Source organism: Trichoplax adhaerens, genomic scaffold (assembly GCF_000150275.1).
Source record: "Trichoplax adhaerens TRIADscaffold_2 genomic scaffold, whole genome shotgun sequence".
In the NCBI taxonomy this organism is placed as follows: domain Eukaryota; kingdom Metazoa; phylum Placozoa; class Uniplacotomia; order Trichoplacea; family Trichoplacidae; genus Trichoplax; species Trichoplax adhaerens.
Genome location: NW_002060944.1, coordinates 7,392,735 through 7,413,725, shown reverse-complemented (window position 1 = coordinate 7,413,725; position 20,991 = coordinate 7,392,735). Strand labels below are relative to the sequence as shown.

Sequence of the window (20,991 nt, the reverse complement as noted above, 5' to 3'; positions counted from 1 at the left end):
GAAGAAAAATTAACTTTCAAATAAATATTTCTAAGTTGATTATCCTCTTAAAAAATAAATCCTCAACACAGAATAGTTACTGCAGTAAAATTATTTATTCCTACTAAATTTCTTAATCTTAGTGTTGATATATGGTAATAATATCACGATTAATTCGATAAGCTGTTACTAATGCAACTTTGTCAATTACGTGATAGATTCACAAAATGGATCAGATTTGTATAGGCGTAAATTTAAAAGTTTACCGGTTATCCAAAGTATTATAGTCAAGTAATTGGAAACATAGGATAGATAAACCTGAATAGAAAATAAAGCAGCCAAAAAAATGATCAATCTCTGATGCGAGACAATATATAGATGTCAAGTAAATCGAACTGCTGTTACAAATATTTGGGATTTAGATGGTCGTCTTTTGGCAAAACAATGTAGCCTAACATTAGCTGATATATCAAAGATATCTTCTTGATCTACTTGTGCTTTGAGAATCTGCTTTATCTATCATTTAATACACGGGCTAAATATCTTATATAGTTATTTATTTTTCTAGTATAAGTTACTTGTAGAGACTCTTCGAAAGATTGCTGAAATTTTAACTACTATCTCGAATAATTATCTAATTTTAAAAAATATAACAAAATTGAAAGTGTTACGAGTCTGTTCATGATCTAATATGATACTACCTTTCCTGTATAGTAAAATTCGATAAATAATGACGTCTAGATATGACATCAATCTATCGTTAATTTATAATCGATTTGCACTTTATCAAAGCTATCCGTTACAAATTTAAAGATATATTCAAGTTAGATATACTCTGAAATTAAAAAATACTTGTGAGTATCATATTTTACCATGATCAAATTCTAAATCCCAGAGGTTAAATCCGTCTTTTCTTCAACTAAAATTCAGTCTAAAAGTTTATTATACAGTTAGAGCTGAATTAATCAATCCATTATAAGGAATTAAAATCAATTGTTGATTCGATAACAATATCAAAATCACTTTTCGTTTTGCCATTTATGGCCTAGTAGGTGATGATATTAGCTAATCATAATAACAAAAAACGATACTGTAATGGACAGCATATTACTATTTTAGGTTGTATCAATGATATTGGCATAATTGGAGCAATTACAATTATTTTATGTTCCTAATAGCTTCTTTACCACATCGATCGGACTATCGCGTACGATGCAATAGACGTAGAGAGTAAAATGGGTCTATTTTACTATAGGGACAGCCATAGTTTCTGACTAATATGCGCATATTAGCTACTTTAACTTCATTGAAATGATAGTTTAGCAGACTTACACATATATATTTGCTTAGATTATGTTTAGACATAAAGAGCCAATTTGTGATGCTAGATTGTAATTTAAATGAGTCAACGGATATTAATAGTATTAATGGAAATAAATATTTCGATATGAATATCTAGTAACTCTTCCGATAATATGCATTCTAATTCCTTGTCGCTACTTAAAAAATCCAATCAGTTATGTTATATAACATACAAGCACATATATATGTATTCTAGATTTATCATGTCAATCGTCATATTCGTCTATTTGATCTAGGATAAAAAGAGAACTTAGACTTATTTCAATTAGATGAATGCCTAGTCTTTAGGATCAACGTGATGGCGAAAATATCACGAAAGAGTATAAAATGTTCGCTAGACAATATTGATGACTGAAATACTGATAGGGTAAGTTCGTGTTCTATATAGCATGGTATTGTAGCTCGAATTTGCACATTCATGATACTGATATGCACACGATACATAAATAATAAATATAATAAATATAGCACCGAGTAGAATACATTCAATACAGTCTCTGCAAAGGAAGTACCTACAGTTGCGCTTGTATAAATAGGTAAAGCCAACCCAATAAGGGGTTCGTTGACTAACTAAGCATAAATCTGTAACTATATCACTGGCTAAAGAGCTCTTAATAGCAATTGGACATAACAGTAAAGAGTAACATTACAATGACGATAAATTTAAACTATCACTTATTTTGTGAGATTCTAAGTCGATTTAAAATAGAGCAGTTAGGTTCTTGGTGTAATAGAGTTTCAATATCAGATAATATAATTTTTTAACATTCACTACCTGAGCTAGATTTCAATTGAATTCTATTTCATTTATCAATTTAATTTATTATATCGTATTGCATACTGATTGACTCAGCATACGAAAGAGTTACTAAAACTATCATCTGATGATGTGAACTGAAAAAAGTGATAAGTTACCGTATGTGGTAATAATAAGATTCCTATCTTACATTGATATTACCGGCGCAGGCAAGCTAACTGTTGTAAATCTATTCAATTCTTTTTTTCCCTTTTGAAAATAAGGAATATTCTATCCCTTTATCCAATTTGGGGTATCTGCTTGAATTTTGAGTAAAGATTTAAGAACGATTTTGCCTTTATGAAGCCCAATAGAAATGATACAGTTGCTAACGATAATACCGTCTGAATTAATTATTATTAGTTTAAGTGAATTCAGTTTGAAATTCTTATAATTATTATCGTATTATCGTAGGTTTAGGCGAATACAGTTGACGTAATCTTAGGAGTGGTTATAATTGAATTAAGTGAATTACAGACGCTGCTTATTACTGGCTATTAAATTAAAATTAACCTTATGGCTGCGCTGTATAATTAAAATCATTGGAGTCCGCTATTATCCTTATATAGCCAATCGATGGAGATAGATGTTACCACTTTAAAATCGTGTCATCACGACGTGATATTTGAGTAAAAAGTAACGATAAATATTTTAAATTCCCTTTTCAAGAATATTTTAAGACATGGATGGATGGATCGGTAAAACGTGTAAATGTTACAGCAATTTTCTAATTACCATTTATAATTCAACTTAGATCAGTATTTATTAGTTACTTGGTACTACCGCTGATATTCTTTTTCAAGTTAAGAATAATAAAAACGATCAAGACGGCAAAATCGACTCTGCACGTTATAAAGATGACAATTTTTTTATTTACTACCAAATAATCTGATTTGCCCATAATAATTGATTAGATCTAATATCTTCCTTTGATAATTACTACTTAAGACAATCAGTAGATGAATCAGCTATATACGCGTATGTCATAGAAATAGTTATGTACACCTTATAATTAATTTAAAGTATATTGGTAATGGTTATACGAGAAGTGCGACTACTGATGTCTTGTAGTAATATTAAGGAAACCAAAATGGTCCACCTGTATATTTCTATATCATGGCAAAATTAGAGTAGCACTACGGGTATAATGTATATATACAGTGCATTAAATATTATTACTTGCATAGAGTTTAAGCTATAATTACACTAGTACAGCGATCTTGCAGTAAGTAACTTATTAATTAGTGTATGAGATACAGTACAAAATAGAGATTTTATGAAAATGTCATACCTGTTATTATAATCTTCTAATAGAAAATTTATACCGATAACTAATTCATTGATCTGCTTCCAGTAATTTTTATATTATTTATTCTATTAAATTATTGCGCATATCGCATACGTACTAGGGTATCGCGTTGTCGATATATTAAGATACAGTACAGCGGATAAATACTAATATCCATTGTCTTCCAATCAGTTAAGACAAAATGATTAATGCTTAAAAAATATTATATATACGTATTAAAGCCAAGAAGCTGAAAATATAAACTGCTTCTTCAGATGCCAACTGTATATAATTTATAAGTATATAAAATACATTTGATATTATCTGTTCTTCAGAGTCACTTGACCTTCAAGTTTAGATGCTGTAAAAAACAAAATAATTAAATGCAAAATCTGAAATGGGCTATAAAGATTAATACCAGTATGTAATAAAAGGAACTAGTGGTCTATATAAACTTCGACATTCGAGATCATTGATTATAAACTATTAAATTGCGATGATATATAACTTTATAAGTCATATTACTCTTATACATAGAGATCGCAAATATTTTATATGAATCATGATAATTATACAACTATTGATTCTCTGTAGTGTTGGCATCAAAACTTGTGTAACTATCGTAATCAGATGTTTTGGAAAGCCAAAAGCAACTTCGCCGATTTGGACGTGCTTGTTGAGCAGTGCTACGGGAGCTAGAACGACTCGAGCCATGATCACTATTATCTTGATTGTCGGCATCATTTCTGTCGTCAGCATCGCTGCTACTTAGGTTTACTACATCACTAACTTTGTATCTGTTATAAAGATCGATAAAAGGCTTAATTGAAAAGCAATGTCATTAATGGTAAGAATGTTCTGTTTGTACTACGATATATGCATACAGTTTATACGTACGTTGAATAAAATTTCTTCCACAAATAAATGGCCAATAGAATTATAACTAGAGCCGCTACCACTGACCCGAGAGCAATTCCGATCACTGCGACTGTATTAACTATCGTAGAAAATAATTATCTAAATATTTTACATATTTTAAGATATTTCTACGAGAGAAATAATTTAGCCATTATTGTAATATCTTAGTGAAGTATATATAATTTTAGACTTTACCTGTTGATACAGCATTTTCACAGCTTGGACCATAAAATTCACTTGTACAACTAGTATTAGTCGTAAGGTATGTTAATAACTATTCTATTAATGTCGACCCTGTAGTTTATTATTGTTAAATAACTATGCAACTGATATTACCGTAGGATCAAGGTCATATATATATATTAAAGATATGAATATAACTTACTTGCAGATAAAACTGTCGTTCAAGTAAAGACATTGTCCATCATTTTGACAGAAATGCAACGGACATAAGGCTAAGAAGATATTAAATTAATCCCGTTAATTTTACTATTATGTTTTTGATTTGGAGTTGCTATTGTCAAGTGATTTACTGAAAATCAATACTTAACAAGTTTGTATAATTAGTGCTTTCTTACAAAAGTAAAATAAAGCGACAAAACAGTATCATCTAACATAGATCTATATGATTTAAGAAATTGTGGATTGAGTACAGTATTTAGTAGTGTAGGTGATCGAAAGGAGCTAAGATCAGTTATATTGTTAACTGCATCATGCATTTCATCCACTAATGCTATATAGCTTTACTCTGCTATTTTTCGCATTGACAAGAATTATTAGGTAAAGTACGATTACGCTTAAAAAGTCTTAGAAATAGACTTAACGTATATATTGGTACATCATGAATTCAAAACTAGGTATTGATAGACTTAGATTGTACTAGTAGTTTAAACATCATTTAGAACTTACAGGAGCAGTTACGCAAACCATTACCAGTGTAACCTTTCTCACATTGGCATTTAAATCCTCCGAAAATGTTAACGCAAATAGCGTTAGATGCGCATGTTGCATTGAGTAAACATTCGTTTATATCTATAATTAAAAATTAAAAGGGGTATTAAGGAATTAATAAATCGATTTTGTACAGTTCATTTTGTATATTAATACTTGATACTTTACAATCTGCATTCCTTTTGAGTAAATATCTATTTACCTTCGCATTGGTTACTCTCTGAATTCCAACTATAACCAGAAATGCACTGGCAGCTAAATGTTCCCATCGTATTAGTACATGATTGCAAGCTGGAACAAGTATTAGCTTGAGGGTCAACACAGTCATTGTAATCTTGATAAGAAAGAAGATGACTGTAAACTTAATCAGCAGTAATTTTGTTTTCAAATCGTCGATAACGGATTAAGATTGATAATTTATAATACTTTTAATTGAGTAGTAAAGTAACATTACATTGGCTACAAGTTCTTCATACCTTTAATGTGAAAAGACGTCACAGGGTAGTCACCGATTCTCGTAATACCATTTTCAGCTATTTCTCTAATAATATCCGTAGTAACTGAAGTAGCATTTTGGAGTAACGTCAAAGTAAAATTGACTAAAATACTCCCAGGTCTGTTGAATTACAATTTCAAAATTATATTTACTTGACAATCAAACGCCAGTATTAAATATTTAATTCTATTATAATCGTTATTGAGCAAAATGAGGCAAGCATAACTTGTTATATTGTGTGTCTTCGCGATCAAGCTAAAATTTTAAGTTAAAATCTGCTTAAACACGGAACACTAGAAGATATGAGACAAAAAATGAATACAGTATATACCTAATACTTAATATTGAGATCTGCTGAACGCGATCTTGTGTTCTGCTATCATTGGAGAAGACGACCGTCAACTAGTTTTTATCATCGATGTAAAAAAAAAAAAAAATTATATTTTCTTAACAACAATTAATATCGTATAAGAATCTACTACTTCAATATTTCTATCTTACTTTAGTTACGACTTCCGTTTTGAGTAAGACATAAGCTTGGCTTTCTGGGTTATCCAACGCAACTGTGTAAGTGCCGTTCAGTCTAATCAATCCTGTATACAGCAGGCCGTCTTGTAACGATATGATGAATCGATTAGAATAGCATAAACCACTAAATGGTTCTAGATCGCTCCTTTTACGATAACGACAATGACACAACAGTATGAAGTATTTAGTACATAATAAGGACTATATATTTGTTAAAATACCTTGGCACTGACTTATGCCCGTCGTTACATTTCGATATAAATAAAATCCTTTTTTACATGAACAATAATACCCTCCAATTGTATTATGGCAAATGCTTTCTGTATTGCAACTAAATGCATTTTGGCATTCATCGACATCTGTAATCAAACGATAGCGTAGTTTAAACAAACTTATCTCAACTTTAGAGTTCTGACTTGCAAAAACGATTGCTAGTTGTACAGATGACGGAAACATAGGATTTAGCAATAAGTAATATAATTTTAAAGTAATAAGGTTTGCTATTAAAGTTTACATTATGAACATTATCTGCTTAGTAATAATAACGGCATGTAATTAAGCTAAATTAGCCAATGAAATCCAATTAATTTTAACAATTTTTCGATTGTAGTAGATTTTTGAACTGTAGTAATTATACTAGTAAACTGATGAGCAATGTGATATGATAGACCTTTTATAGTATCTCCAAATAATGAATCATCGTAAAATCATAACTATGAGTGTTTGATACTTTAGTCAATAGAAAATTCTAACATAGAAGGAAAAGATATCTAGAATCATAATTGTTATAGCAGCGCTCTTGACCTTGACAAACTAATCCATTGCCAGTAAATCCTGCCTTACAACTACAGTTGTAGCTCCCAGGAAGATTAGAACATACAGCATCCTTCGAACAATTATTTGCATTTCCACATTCGTTTATATCTATTAGTAAAATCAAACATTATATGCTATATATATGCTATATATACTCCGAAAAATTTGACTGTCAGAGACAATATTGCCACTGATCTTTTTATTACGTTAATTCGTTTTGTATGCAGTTATAAAAATACAAAAAAATATAATATTCTTCGCCAATATTGGATAATATGCTATTAAACTTTAAGATTGTTTAAGGTACTCCTTTGTGTTTTTGATCTCAGAGAAATCACCACAATACTCTTAAACTTACCCATACACTCAATTCCATTTCCATTAAATCCTTCTTTACAGATACAGTTGTAGGTTCCTTCCATGTTAATACAATTAGCATTACGGTCACATTCATTTAAATTTGAAGTAGAGCATTCATCGATATCTATCGCAGCGAAATCATAGACACAGTGTTAGAAATACAGGCTGGGACTGATTGGATTAGATTGCTTCATTAATTAACGCATCATGTCGATTTTAAATTACATAAAAAAGGAATTGAGGCTGCCAGTGTATACCTTCGCAAAGTTTTCCTGATAGCTTAAAGCCTTCATCACATTCACAAAAGTATGATCCAGGTAGGTTCGTGCAAAGAGAATTTTCGTGACATAAAGTTGAATTCTCCGTCTCACATTCATCTATATCTATATGAAAAACGAAAGCATTTAAATTTCAGTAAAAATGTTTTCTCAAATACTAGTTGTGAAACCCCTACTATCGAGTATCATTGGCTTAGGCGATGCTTTCAAGTATTTAAAGTATGCAAGACAGCATACGTAATTCTATGCAGTTAGTTCGTTACGATGGCTAAGTATCGAGCGAAAAGGATTGTTACATATCATATATATTATACCTTATAATTAAATTACAACTATGTAGTGGGGTCAAATTGTTATTAAATGTGAAAAATTTTTGCTATTTTAGTAAGCAGAAAAGTACAGCGAATTTAAGGTTACGAAAGAGTATTTCATTATATAATACAATGATTTTCAGTCCTACCTTGACAATTTCTACCATCACTGCTAAGCTGGTAGCCATTTTTACAGCTACATAAGTAACTTCCAATAGTATTAGTACACAAGTGGGCACATATCGAAGGATTAGCACATTCGTTGTGGTCTTGATAGTTAAATTGCAATATGTCAGTATTACTCGTAAAATAATTATCCTCAAGGTAATAATATAAAGTGGAAATACTGTAGGTACTAGGTCATTTATCTAAACGAAAAACCAAGCAATAGTTACCATCACATGTAGTATTATCCTCAGCTAGATGATATCCTTTATTGCAGCTACAGATTGCTGAATCATTGATCACCGCACAAATTTGAGTGCAGTTGCTTAAACCCGGGTCGCATGAAATCAGGGCTAAAACATATGAACAATTTTAAAAGAAGCCTCGATAATAATAAGCGCTATTAAATTCATTTTCAAACGAATCAATTAAATAATCAACGAACTTAATTTGCGCTATGAGTATGGATACAAGGTCTGTGATAATAACAAATCGTAAAATAAATTTAAACATGACCAAAAAATTATTTCTTTACGCTAAGATTAAACATTATGGCGTACTATGAGTGAATTTGTATAATCATAATTTTACGGCCTAATACGTCAGTAAGCTATTGTATATCGAAAAATGATTAATAATGATTGTGCATTTTATTAGATACAAAATTAATGAATTCTATATTAATTATACGTGTGCGTATTCTTCATAATACTCACGTAAGCAGGTTGAATTATTATCATCTAATTCAAATCCAGGATTGCAAGCACAGCGATAATGTCCATATTCGTTGTTACAAATTTGATGGCAAGGTTCAGATTGTACGCATTCATCAATATCTGATCATTGCATTTAAATTATAATGCGCATAAATATAACAACAACTTTGTTATTGCTGAATGGAGTTTTACAGGTAAATTAAAATGTATTTGGCGGTATTTAAAATAAATTTGCTAACTCTTACCCTCGCAGTCACGTTGATTTGTAGCTATTTTGAAGCCGATATTGCACTGACATGTATAGCTACCAATCGAATTAATGCAGGTTTGATTACAACTGTGTACTCCCATAAGGCATTCATCAACATCTAAATAAGGGTAAAAGTTATGTGTAAGAATAGACTTGATAAAAATGCATACCAAAATCCTAGTTATCATATATATACAGTATTAAATGGATGATATCGATGATACTTTAATACCTAAACATGAAACATTTACTATAACTGCCTTACTAAATGTTTGCGTGTAGCTTCGTAATAAACGCATCGTTTTACTCTATCTAATTACAACGTAAACTGCTAACAATTTCCGTAAATCGTTATTACCATAGCATTTCTCGCCATCTCCTTCCAGGCCGTTAGGACATGATCCACAGCTGTATCCACTCTCTGGGGCAATCTTTCCGGTGCAATTGACGCCTTCGTAACAAGGGTTTCCAGCACATTCATCAAAATCTTCGTTACAAAAACGTCCAGTCCAAGCAGTAGTACACCGACACCCAGCATATTCTTCGCCATTAACAGTCGTAATCTCAAACCTACCAAATAATTTCAAGAGTACATATTAAATGTTTTCAATTTCGCCTGTAGCTGTTCGATACATCACTAGTTTCCCAACTGTTTAATAGACAAATTAGTAATGAAATATTTTCAAGCACACAATCTTTAATTTTATGTTGCGCAAGAATAACTATGAATTCTTTTTAGAGCCTAGTTATCAAGAATTCAATTGTCATCTATTGCAATGATTTCACAATCATGATATGAAATTTTTCTCTACTATATAGCATACAGCTATCCAACACCGTTTAAAATGAGAAATATAGCGGTGCCTGAATAAAAGCAAATTGATTACTGAAACATGAAATACTAGTATTTACTATCTTCAACTCTATCTTTCGACATGTTACAAAATTAAAATATTAACTAACTCGTATTGGCAGGTACCACCATTAGCACAATAGCACATAACAATCGTCGGTTTAAAAACAGTTGTTAAGTTCTTTGAATCAGTAGCAATAAATTCGAAAGAGATATTACTATAGGTAGTAACATTCCATGTAAATCTGGAAGTGTCTCTGTTAAACGAAGCATCAGAGGGTAAATTACTGATTTGTATTGTTAAGTTGTCGTTGACGTTTTGATCAGTGATGTTTAACTTCGTAGTAAATTGCTGGCCATAAGTTACATTATAGATCTTTTGACCGGTTATATTCGGTGGAAAATTTTCTGAGCGCATAAAAAGAAACAAAATCATATAAAAGTAGACAAAAATAATCTAACGTAAAACCGAATAGCTATCAGAGTTATTAAAAGATTATTCGATATTATGAAAAGTCCGCATTACCAATGTCTTTCTGTACCCTTTCGTATTGTTGATCTATATCTTTGCTCCGAGCAGCTAACTGCAAGTTGGCAGTTTCAGCGACATCATATAAACATGTCCTGTCACTACCACAAATTTTTAGAGCTTTTTCTTTTAATTCAGTATCATTTTTGAATAGAACTTCTGGATCCTTAGAGAAATTAGGCACATAATTCGGATCCGTAAAATTGTCTGTACTAATGCCAGTTGGATATGTAAATAGTGATTCTTCATCAGTTATTCTCCCTATAGATATATATAGTAAATAGAATATAGGAAAAAGTCATAATATCAAATATTACAAAAAACAACATTAGTATTGCAGCTATATAACATACATTCTTCACCAAAACTGTAATATATATCTTCTTCGGTGGCATTTACATCAAGATATGTCCCATCAGGTCGTAGGAAGTCATCTGAAACATTACCGTTCCATGTACCAAGCAGTCCTTTAGTGGTCTCACGGAAAGACTGAGGAGCTGCAAAAGCTATTGTCAGCATTTTAGTTAAGTGACTAATTTCCAACGATATCCCAGATGAGAAGACAACAAGGTAAGATCCGTTCGATTTTGATATATCGACGTTATTATAGGATAATGTGACATTGGTAAGATTATCATCATTAATAGAAATAGTTCTATTAATTAACAATGAAACAGTATCCGAAGTGTCGTTAAGAGTCAATTGAACAATATCGGAATCATTTTGTGTCGCCGCAAAAGCAGAAAATACGGTTGCTTTGGCTCTTTCAGTGCTATTAGCTACCACAGATCTCATAGTACGCCCTTGAAGGACAAAGTATTTATTGCTAGCATCTACCAACGTATATTCTCCAAGCCCATTAAATGTATACCTTTTGCCATCGAGAGTTTGAACATGCGGATCACCCCAGAACCAAGCTAAATATAATAACAGAGGTTGACGTATAAATGCTACAGAATCAAAACATTCTTACTATCTGTGTACAGTTGAGAAGAGAATTAAGCTCAACTGATAAAGACTATTGTATCTAAAACATGTTAAAAGCTGATTTAAGCGACTTACACCACCAGGGAGGCCAGTAGCCTGCACAAGAATTGATTGGTCGTCTTGTTATATATAAGTGGCACAGGTCAGTTTGACGACAGCATGAGTCGTATGCTTTCTCATCAAGTCGCCTTAAATACCAAGAATTGTATCTAAAAGAGCTACCGTCAGGATAATTGCGCAATAAGGCTCCCCAAGAATATTTTTGTGTTGAATAGCAACATCGCTGCCGTACCTATCGTTCGAAGGATACATTATAATTTTTACAGTATAAATTTGACCTCAATTATCCTGTAATTTATTCAGGTATAGTAACAGAAGTAGAATTCTAATATTAATCTTAACGAGAGTAATCCAACCTTCAATCATAAATTACATCCATAATAAAAGTTTATTGAATCTCTTGCAACAGATAGTTTCCTCTATGAAAACTTTAAAATTACTGCAGTTTACTACTCTACTTCTATATTTATGGTAATACTGCAACGTCATACCGGAGATGGCGAAGTCCAACGTCCCGTATAGATCCAATACCACCAATACCACCACCATCCCCAACCAGGAACTGAGATCCTAGATGTAGCACATTGAGTTCTCCAATCGAATCTAAATCTTGGATCCCAAATAGCTTGCCAGCTTCTACAAGGACAAGGCTGTAAAAATATTTGGTACCAATAGGAATAGCTCTGACCATAATACCATCGATAGCATTGATAAGCATGATTTACATGTCGGCTATTGGGATCATCAAGACGGAATGCCCATTTACCGAGTTCACCAGTGTTACCACGATAACGATCAATCATACTGACTCTTTGGTGCCTTCGCCGCGATATCGGTATTTCATAAAAATAAGGCTTTACGCCGTAGGAATAACCGACACGTGGCCTTATCCACCAAAATCTTTTCCACCAATTTATGCCATTTTCTTCGTAATTATAAAGAGCAAACAGATTTTCTCCGTTTGACACTAAGACGAGTTGGAAGGTGTTATACTACAATCGACAAAATTTGATTCGAGAAATTAAATGTTCGCAGCTGCAATATACGCTAACTGTAAAATATTCCTAAAATATATTTCTTTGCAGCCATGAAAGATGAACTAATTTTACTAACAATTACACGATCAATTTAAAACAGATCGATTTTCGGTAGGGACGAAAGTAAAACGTGATAAAGATTTTACTAGGGAAAATTTTAAATTTTAATAGTTGACACAATTTATGAGCATTTTGTGTTAATTGATGATAAGATTAAATAGGGTAAATAAAAGCAGCTAAATTAGTTTCTAATTTAGCATCATTAATTAAAGTAAAATAAACATTTCCACAATAAAAAATTTATTGCAAGTTCAAATTACTAACTTGGCGATAATACGGGTAGTACCAGTAGTACCAAGCAGGGTATGGAGTCATTTTGTGCCAAGTGATTATGATCACATGAGCAGCCTCAAAATTTGCGACAACTTGTCGAAATCGTCCATACTTTGCTTTTTGATTATCAAATCTCATTCGATGTTGAAAGCGATTAACATCATTGGTTGCATTCTTTATTATTTCTTGTGCTAACGGATCGTTTTGATGACTATAGTATTGTTTATAATAAACTTTTGAGGTACTCTGGTATCGAACGTCACAGTCAGCATAGTAAGGAGCTATAATCGAACGGCGAAGAGGTTCGGGAAAGGGCTTTGGCCAATATCCCACATAAGGCCACTTCAGTGAAACATATCCGTCAATTGATATCTGTAATAATTTTAACTGATTAATTACAATAGGCATAGTTTACACTTCCTTTTTGTGGGCTATTCTTTAAATTAGGTCAGATCGCATGTGTGGCGAAAAATGCAAAATTTTACATACATATAATCGTCTATACAATGATCGCACGAAGTATATGCCTTCGGGTATGTAAAGGTATGCGTAACCCTGATCAGTTCTACCAAACCAATTATGTCCAAATTGCGTACCATAAGGATATAAGCGAGTGCCTATTTAACCCATTTGAAAATGGGTAACATTATGCCAATTGATTATTTAATTTAATATATGATTACTTGAAACAAGCTGAATAATAAGTACCTGTCTGGCCACACCAATGCCCATCGCCTTGCAGCCCGTACTTACAAACGCAGTCATACGAACCATATGTGTTGTAGCAGTTAGCTAATTTACTACACTTATTTGAAATACGGCATTCATTTATATCTAATAAAAACATTAATTGTTAACGTGAAGCCTTTGTTGATATAATGATTTAATCACAACATCCTAATATTATCATATAACGAACCGGTACAGTATTTTCCGCTACCAGTAAAGCCGGTCTTACAGGTACACTTATAAGAACCAATCGTATTAGAACAAAATGCTTTACTATGGCATACAAAGTTGCTAGCTGTACACTCATTGATATCTGTTTAAAATCAGAGTCTTAGATATAAAAATAGTACACGAAGCAAATTCTAGCTAGAATAATAACGAATTATGACCTTGACATTGAAATCCATTGCCTGTAAACCCTGATTTACATGTACAAATATATGAACCGATCGTATTACTGCAGATTCCATCACTGTGGCAGTTATTCAGATTATTCAGACATTCATTAACATCTAAAAAAATATTGAGTTAAAGGCATAGATAAATTATCTATGAAGATCATATAAATTATTCTAGTTACTCAAGATTATGTTTATTATTACAAATAATTCTCAGCTATATAGGCGATTGTGGCAATGCGAAAAAAAGAATATCTAAATATATTATCGGTATTACCTAAACATATTTTACCATCACCACTAAAGCCAGGTTTGCAAGTACACGAGTATGAACCAATGGTGTTATTACAAATGCTATTAATACCGCAGTTGTGCTGGTTTTGTGAACATTCATTTAAATCTAATTTAAATTCAATTTCAATTTAGTCAGTTTTAAGGCGTAATAATTGCTATAGAACTCAACATAGTATTAAGATTTCAGAAAAGCTATTAAAAGTATAGTACCTTCGCAAACTTTACCATTTCCTGTAAATCCAGTTTTACAGGTGCAGTGATACGAACCAAAGGTATTATAGCATACGCTATTATTATGGCAGTAGAGTTCCATAGCTGCACATTCATTCAAATCTAAGCAACAAATATAGACAACAATCCTAGTAATATTAGTAAAATTAGCTTGATTTACTAATGGTTGTATATAGCAACGAGTTAGAAAGCTCTTCTCGTCACCTTGGCATGTAACGCCATCGCCAATGAATCCAACTTTACAAGCACAAAAATAGGAACCAATGGTATTATTACAAGCAGCATTGCTAGAGCAATCATTTTTTGTTTCCGTACATTCGTTTATATCTAGATATCATAATAAATTACCCAAAAAAATCTATCAAAACAGACTGATGTACTTGTAACTATTAGATAAGCAATACAAACCGTTGCAGAATGTGCCGTTGCCCGTAAATCCTGTATTACAAGAACAGGTATAAGAACCAATGGTATTATGGCATGCTGCATTTGCATCGCAGTTATGCTTATTTTCCAAGCATTCATCAATATCTATATTTATTAAGCGTACAATTCTTATTAGAAATATAAACTTTAAATTTTAATAAAATTGTATAATACCTTGACAGTAACTGCCATTACCAACGAACCCATGTTTGCAGGAACATTCATAGGAGCCAACAGTATCAATGCATATGGAGTAAATGTTACAATCGTGCAAACCAAGTGAACACTCATCGATATCTAAATAGGATAAGCATAAATTTTTAATGTAGTTTTAGTAAAATTGTGCAAACGTGCACATAAGCTACCTAAATGCAATTTAGAATCAAATAAGAATTGATTCAACACTATTGTGGTTTGTCTATATTTTCAATAACATAATGAATTACTCATATTTAATTAGCTATAAAATATCAGGCAAACCGTAGCATGCAGTTCCATTGCCAGTATAGCCATCCTTGCATGAGCAAAAATATGAGCCGTTGGTATTGATACAGACAGCATTTCGATCGCATGCATGACTACCCTCGCGACATTCGTTAATATCTGTTTCGAAATAAGGGCTATATTTAGAAAACTCACAAGCCGATATTAACGCTTTTATTGTAGCGCAGTGCAATCTTGGCAGAGATAATTTAGGTTTTTGTAATAATTTCTACTATTCACTGAAATTGTACCTTCGCACACAAAACCGTTACCAGTATATCCCATTTTACAGAGACATGAATAAGATCCTTTCGTATTAGTGCAAATAGCTTGCGAATGACATTGATCCTGCTTGAAAGAGCATTCATCTATATCTGCACGGTAAGGGTTGAGAGGAAAGTGATTAAAACATATTTGGTTGCGTCGGCCTTGAAACCGCCTATACGCAATAGTATTATGGTAACTAAGTTATGCGCACCTAAGCAGTTAGTTCCATTGCCAAAAAAGCCAACTTTACACGAACAGACAAACGAACCATCCGTATTGTTGCAATGGGCATCTGGATGACAATTATCTTGACTTTCTTGACATTCATTAATGTCTTATTGATATAGGTTAAATATATTTTCATATCAGTCTTGTCCTTACTTTTATCGCTATATAGCACACAATTTATTGATTAATTAAATGCAGATCATACCAAAGCAGTCTACTCCGTTTCCTTGATAACCAGTTTTGCAGGAACAATTATATGAACCATTAAAGTTCACACAATTTGCATTTAAATCACAAAGACTACCGTTTCCAGTGCATTCGTTTATATCTGCGATTTTGCAGGTTAATGGTACATTGGCCATAACAAAATGTTACGATTTATAATTAGTACGGTATTTATATAGTAAAACTGCGACAATTTTATACGCTACTGTCAGCTTTTACAAGAAGTCAATTTCAGAAAATTAATGTTAGTTAATGAAGAATCCTTTCTTTACATAATTTATTTATCATAAAAATAATACTGTGCTTCTAAGAAATATTCTTATTCCAGATATTGGTATTAGAGAAAGTGTAAATATAAAGATTGAAATTCCTTACCTTCACAAAATGTTCCATTGCCTGTGAATCCTGTAACACAAGAGCATATAAATGACCCAAGAGTGTTAGTACATATCGCATTTGTATCACATAAGTTCATATTCGTAGAACAATCTTCGATTGTCTGTTGTTTCGAAATTGTTTCAGTGTCTAAGGAATAATGCAGGATAACTAAGGTTATTAATTAAGTTTCAAATCGTTGTATGTAAAGTATGACGCCATAACATCTTACTCTCTAGGACGGAAGAAGGCTCTGGGGCAATATTATCGTCAATCATTGAATTGGTAGAACTTTGATCATAGATATTACCATCACCACTATAAAAGCTACTAAAGAAAGTTGGAGAAAAAGCCACAATTGAAGAAGAGGTTTCAACATTATCCAGCCCGTCAGAACCTGTTACGTTTACTATCTGTGCTAAATTAGAACTTTGAACGAAAGATGTAACGTTAGATTTATGATCCAATAATATTGAGGCTGGAGATTCGCGATAGCTTTCGCCATAATGTGTATGAGTACTTGATTGCGTTTCATGGGGATCTAACGGGAACGGATACGTAGAGCTTGATAGCATTGAATAGTTGTTCATGCTGATAGTTAAGGTATCTACAGCAGAGCTTGAAATGGAACCTTATAAAAATATTGCGATGTAGCAATAAAACATTTTATAAGTAAAGGCACACTTTATCCAGCAAGCGTATCAGAAACTTTCACACATGGGCTAAATACCTCGAATTTCAGAATAGATGTCATCTGGTGCGCTACTATTACTTTCAGATGAGGAATCTAGAAATAACAGTTGCATGAAATTAGCTCATCCAGATTAAAACAAAATTTACCATTCTATAGATGAAACGATAACGAAGTAGGACTTCGTAGCACTATACTGGTTTCTATATAATTTTGCAATCGATTTATTACATCTCGAAATGTTATCTGATGTAGTGCAGAATAGCAGATTACTCTCTTTTAATTCTAACTACTTACCAGTCGATGCCATAATCAGAATAGACTGCGTCTCGTGATTTATTGTATGTGAATAATGATCTGAACTTACTGATCCCACAAAAGCGATGAGTGGATCGGAAGTAGTTACTGCGTATGAGGCCCCCGCAATATTATTCCATTGCGATAGAGAAATATCATTACGAGAATTAAAGATAGATTGAAAGGGTCCGACAGCATTAGTGAATGTAACAGCGTCGTTTACAGATTCCATCGAAGATATACCACTCTCTGGTACAGAGGCTATCTGCTCGAAATTCCCATTCGATGACACACTATCTACCAGGGAAGATAAGCTATTGAACATCGTAAAGCCATTAATACTGTCAGATGAAGCTTGTAGTAAGTAAGTTTCATGATTGCTACGACTTGCATATTCTTCTATTTAAATTAAAATTTTAGTAGAACAAAGTGTCAATTTTGAAAAAAAGTATAGTAACGGCTAAAAATTTTATCCTCTGGACTAAAGCAATTGGCTTACAGTAAGACAAAAAACAAAATTACGTACGAGTTGAAAGTTCAATAGGTGGAAGAGATGCATAGCCATTTGTCGATATTATATTGCTTAGTTCAAAATCAGAGTTTTCTTGTATCGTTTGAAAATTAGAATGGTTTACAGAGATACTAAGTGCATTGTTAAATATTTCGACTGAAGAAAATTCATCAGTTACGGCCGATTGATCAGAACTATGGTACATAAATCCGATACTTTTTGTTACTACGATTTCGTTACCACCTATTGAGTTAGAAAAGTACAATAAGAGATCAATCTCAAACGATAGTTATTGATATATATTTTTAATCTGAACTTAGTTAGCTACTATATCCGCTATAACATAGCTTACATTTGTGATTAAACAACAAAATGATTTTTATTTATTTGATTAACGTAGGTGATACTTAATTACCTGTTGGAGATATAATGTTGTCGATGTTAGTCGATTCTTTTTCTTCTTCTTCGTTTCCAATTGTACTACTTAGTTCTATATCGACGTCAGATATTAGCGTAGTGCTTCGTGTTTCTTGTAAATTTTCGTCTTGACTTGTTATATCTGCTATTATATCGCTCCCTGTTTGTATCGATGCTTCCGGTGTATACATGATGTTTTGTGTAATCGTTTGTAATAATCCATCAGAATAAATTGAAACTTTATCTGATATGATATCGATAGAATTAGATTCGATATTATCAACAGATGATGAAATTTTGAAATTATCTATTGTTGATTGTAGAGTATGTAATATCGGTTGATCTTCACTTGATTCTTGTATATCTACACAATATTTAATAACATATACGTATTAATTATAAAATTTCTAAAATTCTTAATCTATTTTGCGTTTAACTTATTAGTATATATATATATATATATATATACAAAGAATAGCTTAATTCTACATGTAGATGGTATTATACAGTATTCTTCTATAACATGGTTGATAATCGAGTGATTGACTATATAGCGTAATATATCTGACAAACGGTGTATTAAGTGAACTGCAGTTGATGGGTAAATTACCAGTTGTCAATATGCTGTTATCGATATTAGTCGATTTTTCTTCTTCGCTTTGAATAGTATTGCTTAATTCTATACTGACATCAGATATTAGTGTAGTACTTTGCGTTTCTTGTAAGTGTTCGTCTTGACTTGTTATATCTGCTATTATATCGCTCTCTGTTTGTATCGATGCTTCCGGTGTATACATGATGTTTTGTGTATTCGTTTGTGATAATCCATCAGAATAAATTGAAATTTTATCTGATATAATATCGATAGAATTAGATTCGATATTATTAACAGGCGATGAAACTTCGAAATTATCTATTGTTGATTGTAGAGTATATAATATCGATTGATCTTTACTTGATTCTTGTATATCTATAGTATGTAATATAGTGCATATATCTTAAGTATGTAATCTATTTTGAGTTTAATTAGTTATTACGAATATTGAATAATGTCTTTAATACTATATATACACTATGTACAAATTTTACTATATGTCTACTAAAATAATTATAAGTATAATAGTTATGTGATTACGAGTACTTTATATACAGTAGTATGATCTTATTATGTGTTTATTATTATAGTAGATACTTTATTACCTGTTGCAGATATAATGTTGTCGATATTAGTCGATTCTTTTTCTTCCTCTTCGTTTCCAATGGTACTACTTAGTTCTATATCGACGTCAGATATTAGTATTGTACTTCGTGTTTCTTTTAAATTTTCGTCTTGACTTGTTATATCTGCTATTATATCGCTCTCTGTTTGTATCGATGCTTCCGGTGTATACATGACGTTTTGTGTAATCGTTTGTAATAATCCATCAGAATAAATTGAAACTTTATCTGATATGATATCGATAGAACTAGATTCGATATTATTAACAGGCGATGAAACTTCGAAATTATCTATTGTTGATTGTAGAGTATGTAATATCGATTGATCTTTACTTGATTCTTGTATGTCTATAGTATGTAATATAGTACGTATACCTTAAGTACGTAATTTATTCTGAGTTTAACTGGTTATTATACATATTGAATAGTGTCTTTAATACTATCTATAGTATACATGAGTTTTACTATATGTCTACTACAGTAACTATAAATATAATAGATAACTATGTAATTGCGGATATTATATATATAGTATGATTTTATTGCGTATTTATAATAATTATTATAATAGATACTTTATTACCTGTTGCAGATATAATGTTGTCGATATTAGTCGATTCTTTATCTTCTTCTTCGTTTCCAATTGTACTACTTAGTTCTATATCGACGTCAGATAATAGTATTGTACTTCGTGTTTCTTTTAAATTTTCGTCTTGACTTGTTATATCTGCTATTATATCGCTCTCTGTTTGTATCGATGCTTCCGGTGTATACATGACGTTTTGTGTAATCGTTTGTAATAATCCATCAGAATAAATTGAAACTTTATCTGATATGATATCGATAGAACTAGATTCGATATTATTAACAGGCGATGAAACTTCGAAATTATCTATTGTTGATTGTAGCGTATGTAATATCGATTGATCTTTACTTGATTCTTGTATGTCTATAGTATGTAATATAGTACGTATACCTTAAGTACGTAATTTATTCTGAGTTTAACTGGTTATTATACATATTGAATAGTGTCTTTAATACTATCTATAGTATACATGAGTTTTACTATATGTTTACTACAGTAACTATAAATATAATACATAACTATGTAATTGCGGATATTATATATATAGTATGATTTTATTGCATATTTATAATAATTATTATAATAGATACTTTATACCTGTG

At 31.7% G+C, this 20,991-nt stretch overlaps 2 protein-coding genes across 2 annotated transcripts; both read right to left on the bottom strand.

Annotated features, from left to right (window-relative positions):
- Nucleotides 1-4,002: 4,002 nt before the first annotated feature.
- Nucleotides 4,003-16,431, bottom strand: TRIADDRAFT_53736 (uncharacterized protein; the record flags this gene model as incomplete). The annotated part of the gene is made up of 35 exons (XM_002109537.1): nt 4,003-4,222; nt 4,323-4,422; nt 4,539-4,588; nt 4,729-4,798; nt 5,253-5,375; nt 5,497-5,628; nt 5,771-5,910; nt 6,122-6,192; nt 6,292-6,383; nt 6,540-6,677; nt 7,123-7,242; nt 7,493-7,618; nt 7,752-7,877; nt 8,233-8,352; nt 8,479-8,601; nt 8,965-9,084; nt 9,210-9,332; nt 9,573-9,784; nt 10,178-10,475; nt 10,594-10,857; nt 10,950-11,513; nt 11,659-11,875; nt 12,135-12,635; nt 13,005-13,385; nt 13,503-13,630; nt 13,722-13,847; nt 13,933-14,055; nt 14,132-14,254; nt 14,418-14,540; nt 14,645-14,992; nt 15,074-15,196; nt 15,266-15,388; nt 15,572-15,694; nt 15,826-15,948; nt 16,275-16,431. 35 exons carry the CDS (start codon nt 16,429-16,431, stop codon nt 4,003-4,005), a joined length of 6,051 nt encoding a protein of 2,016 aa, XP_002109573.1.
- Nucleotides 16,432-16,631: 200 nt separating this feature from the next.
- Nucleotides 16,632-20,579, bottom strand: TRIADDRAFT_53735 (uncharacterized protein; the record flags this gene model as incomplete). Its single annotated transcript, XM_002109536.1, has 9 exons — nt 16,632-16,819; nt 16,902-17,300; nt 17,400-17,456; nt 17,658-18,056; nt 18,184-18,411; nt 18,584-18,949; nt 19,196-19,555; nt 19,786-20,151; nt 20,387-20,579. The coding sequence occupies 9 exons, from the start codon at nt 20,577-20,579 to the stop codon at nt 16,632-16,634; spliced, it is 2,556 nt and encodes an 851-aa protein (XP_002109572.1).
- Nucleotides 20,580-20,991: the final 412 nt, after the last annotated feature.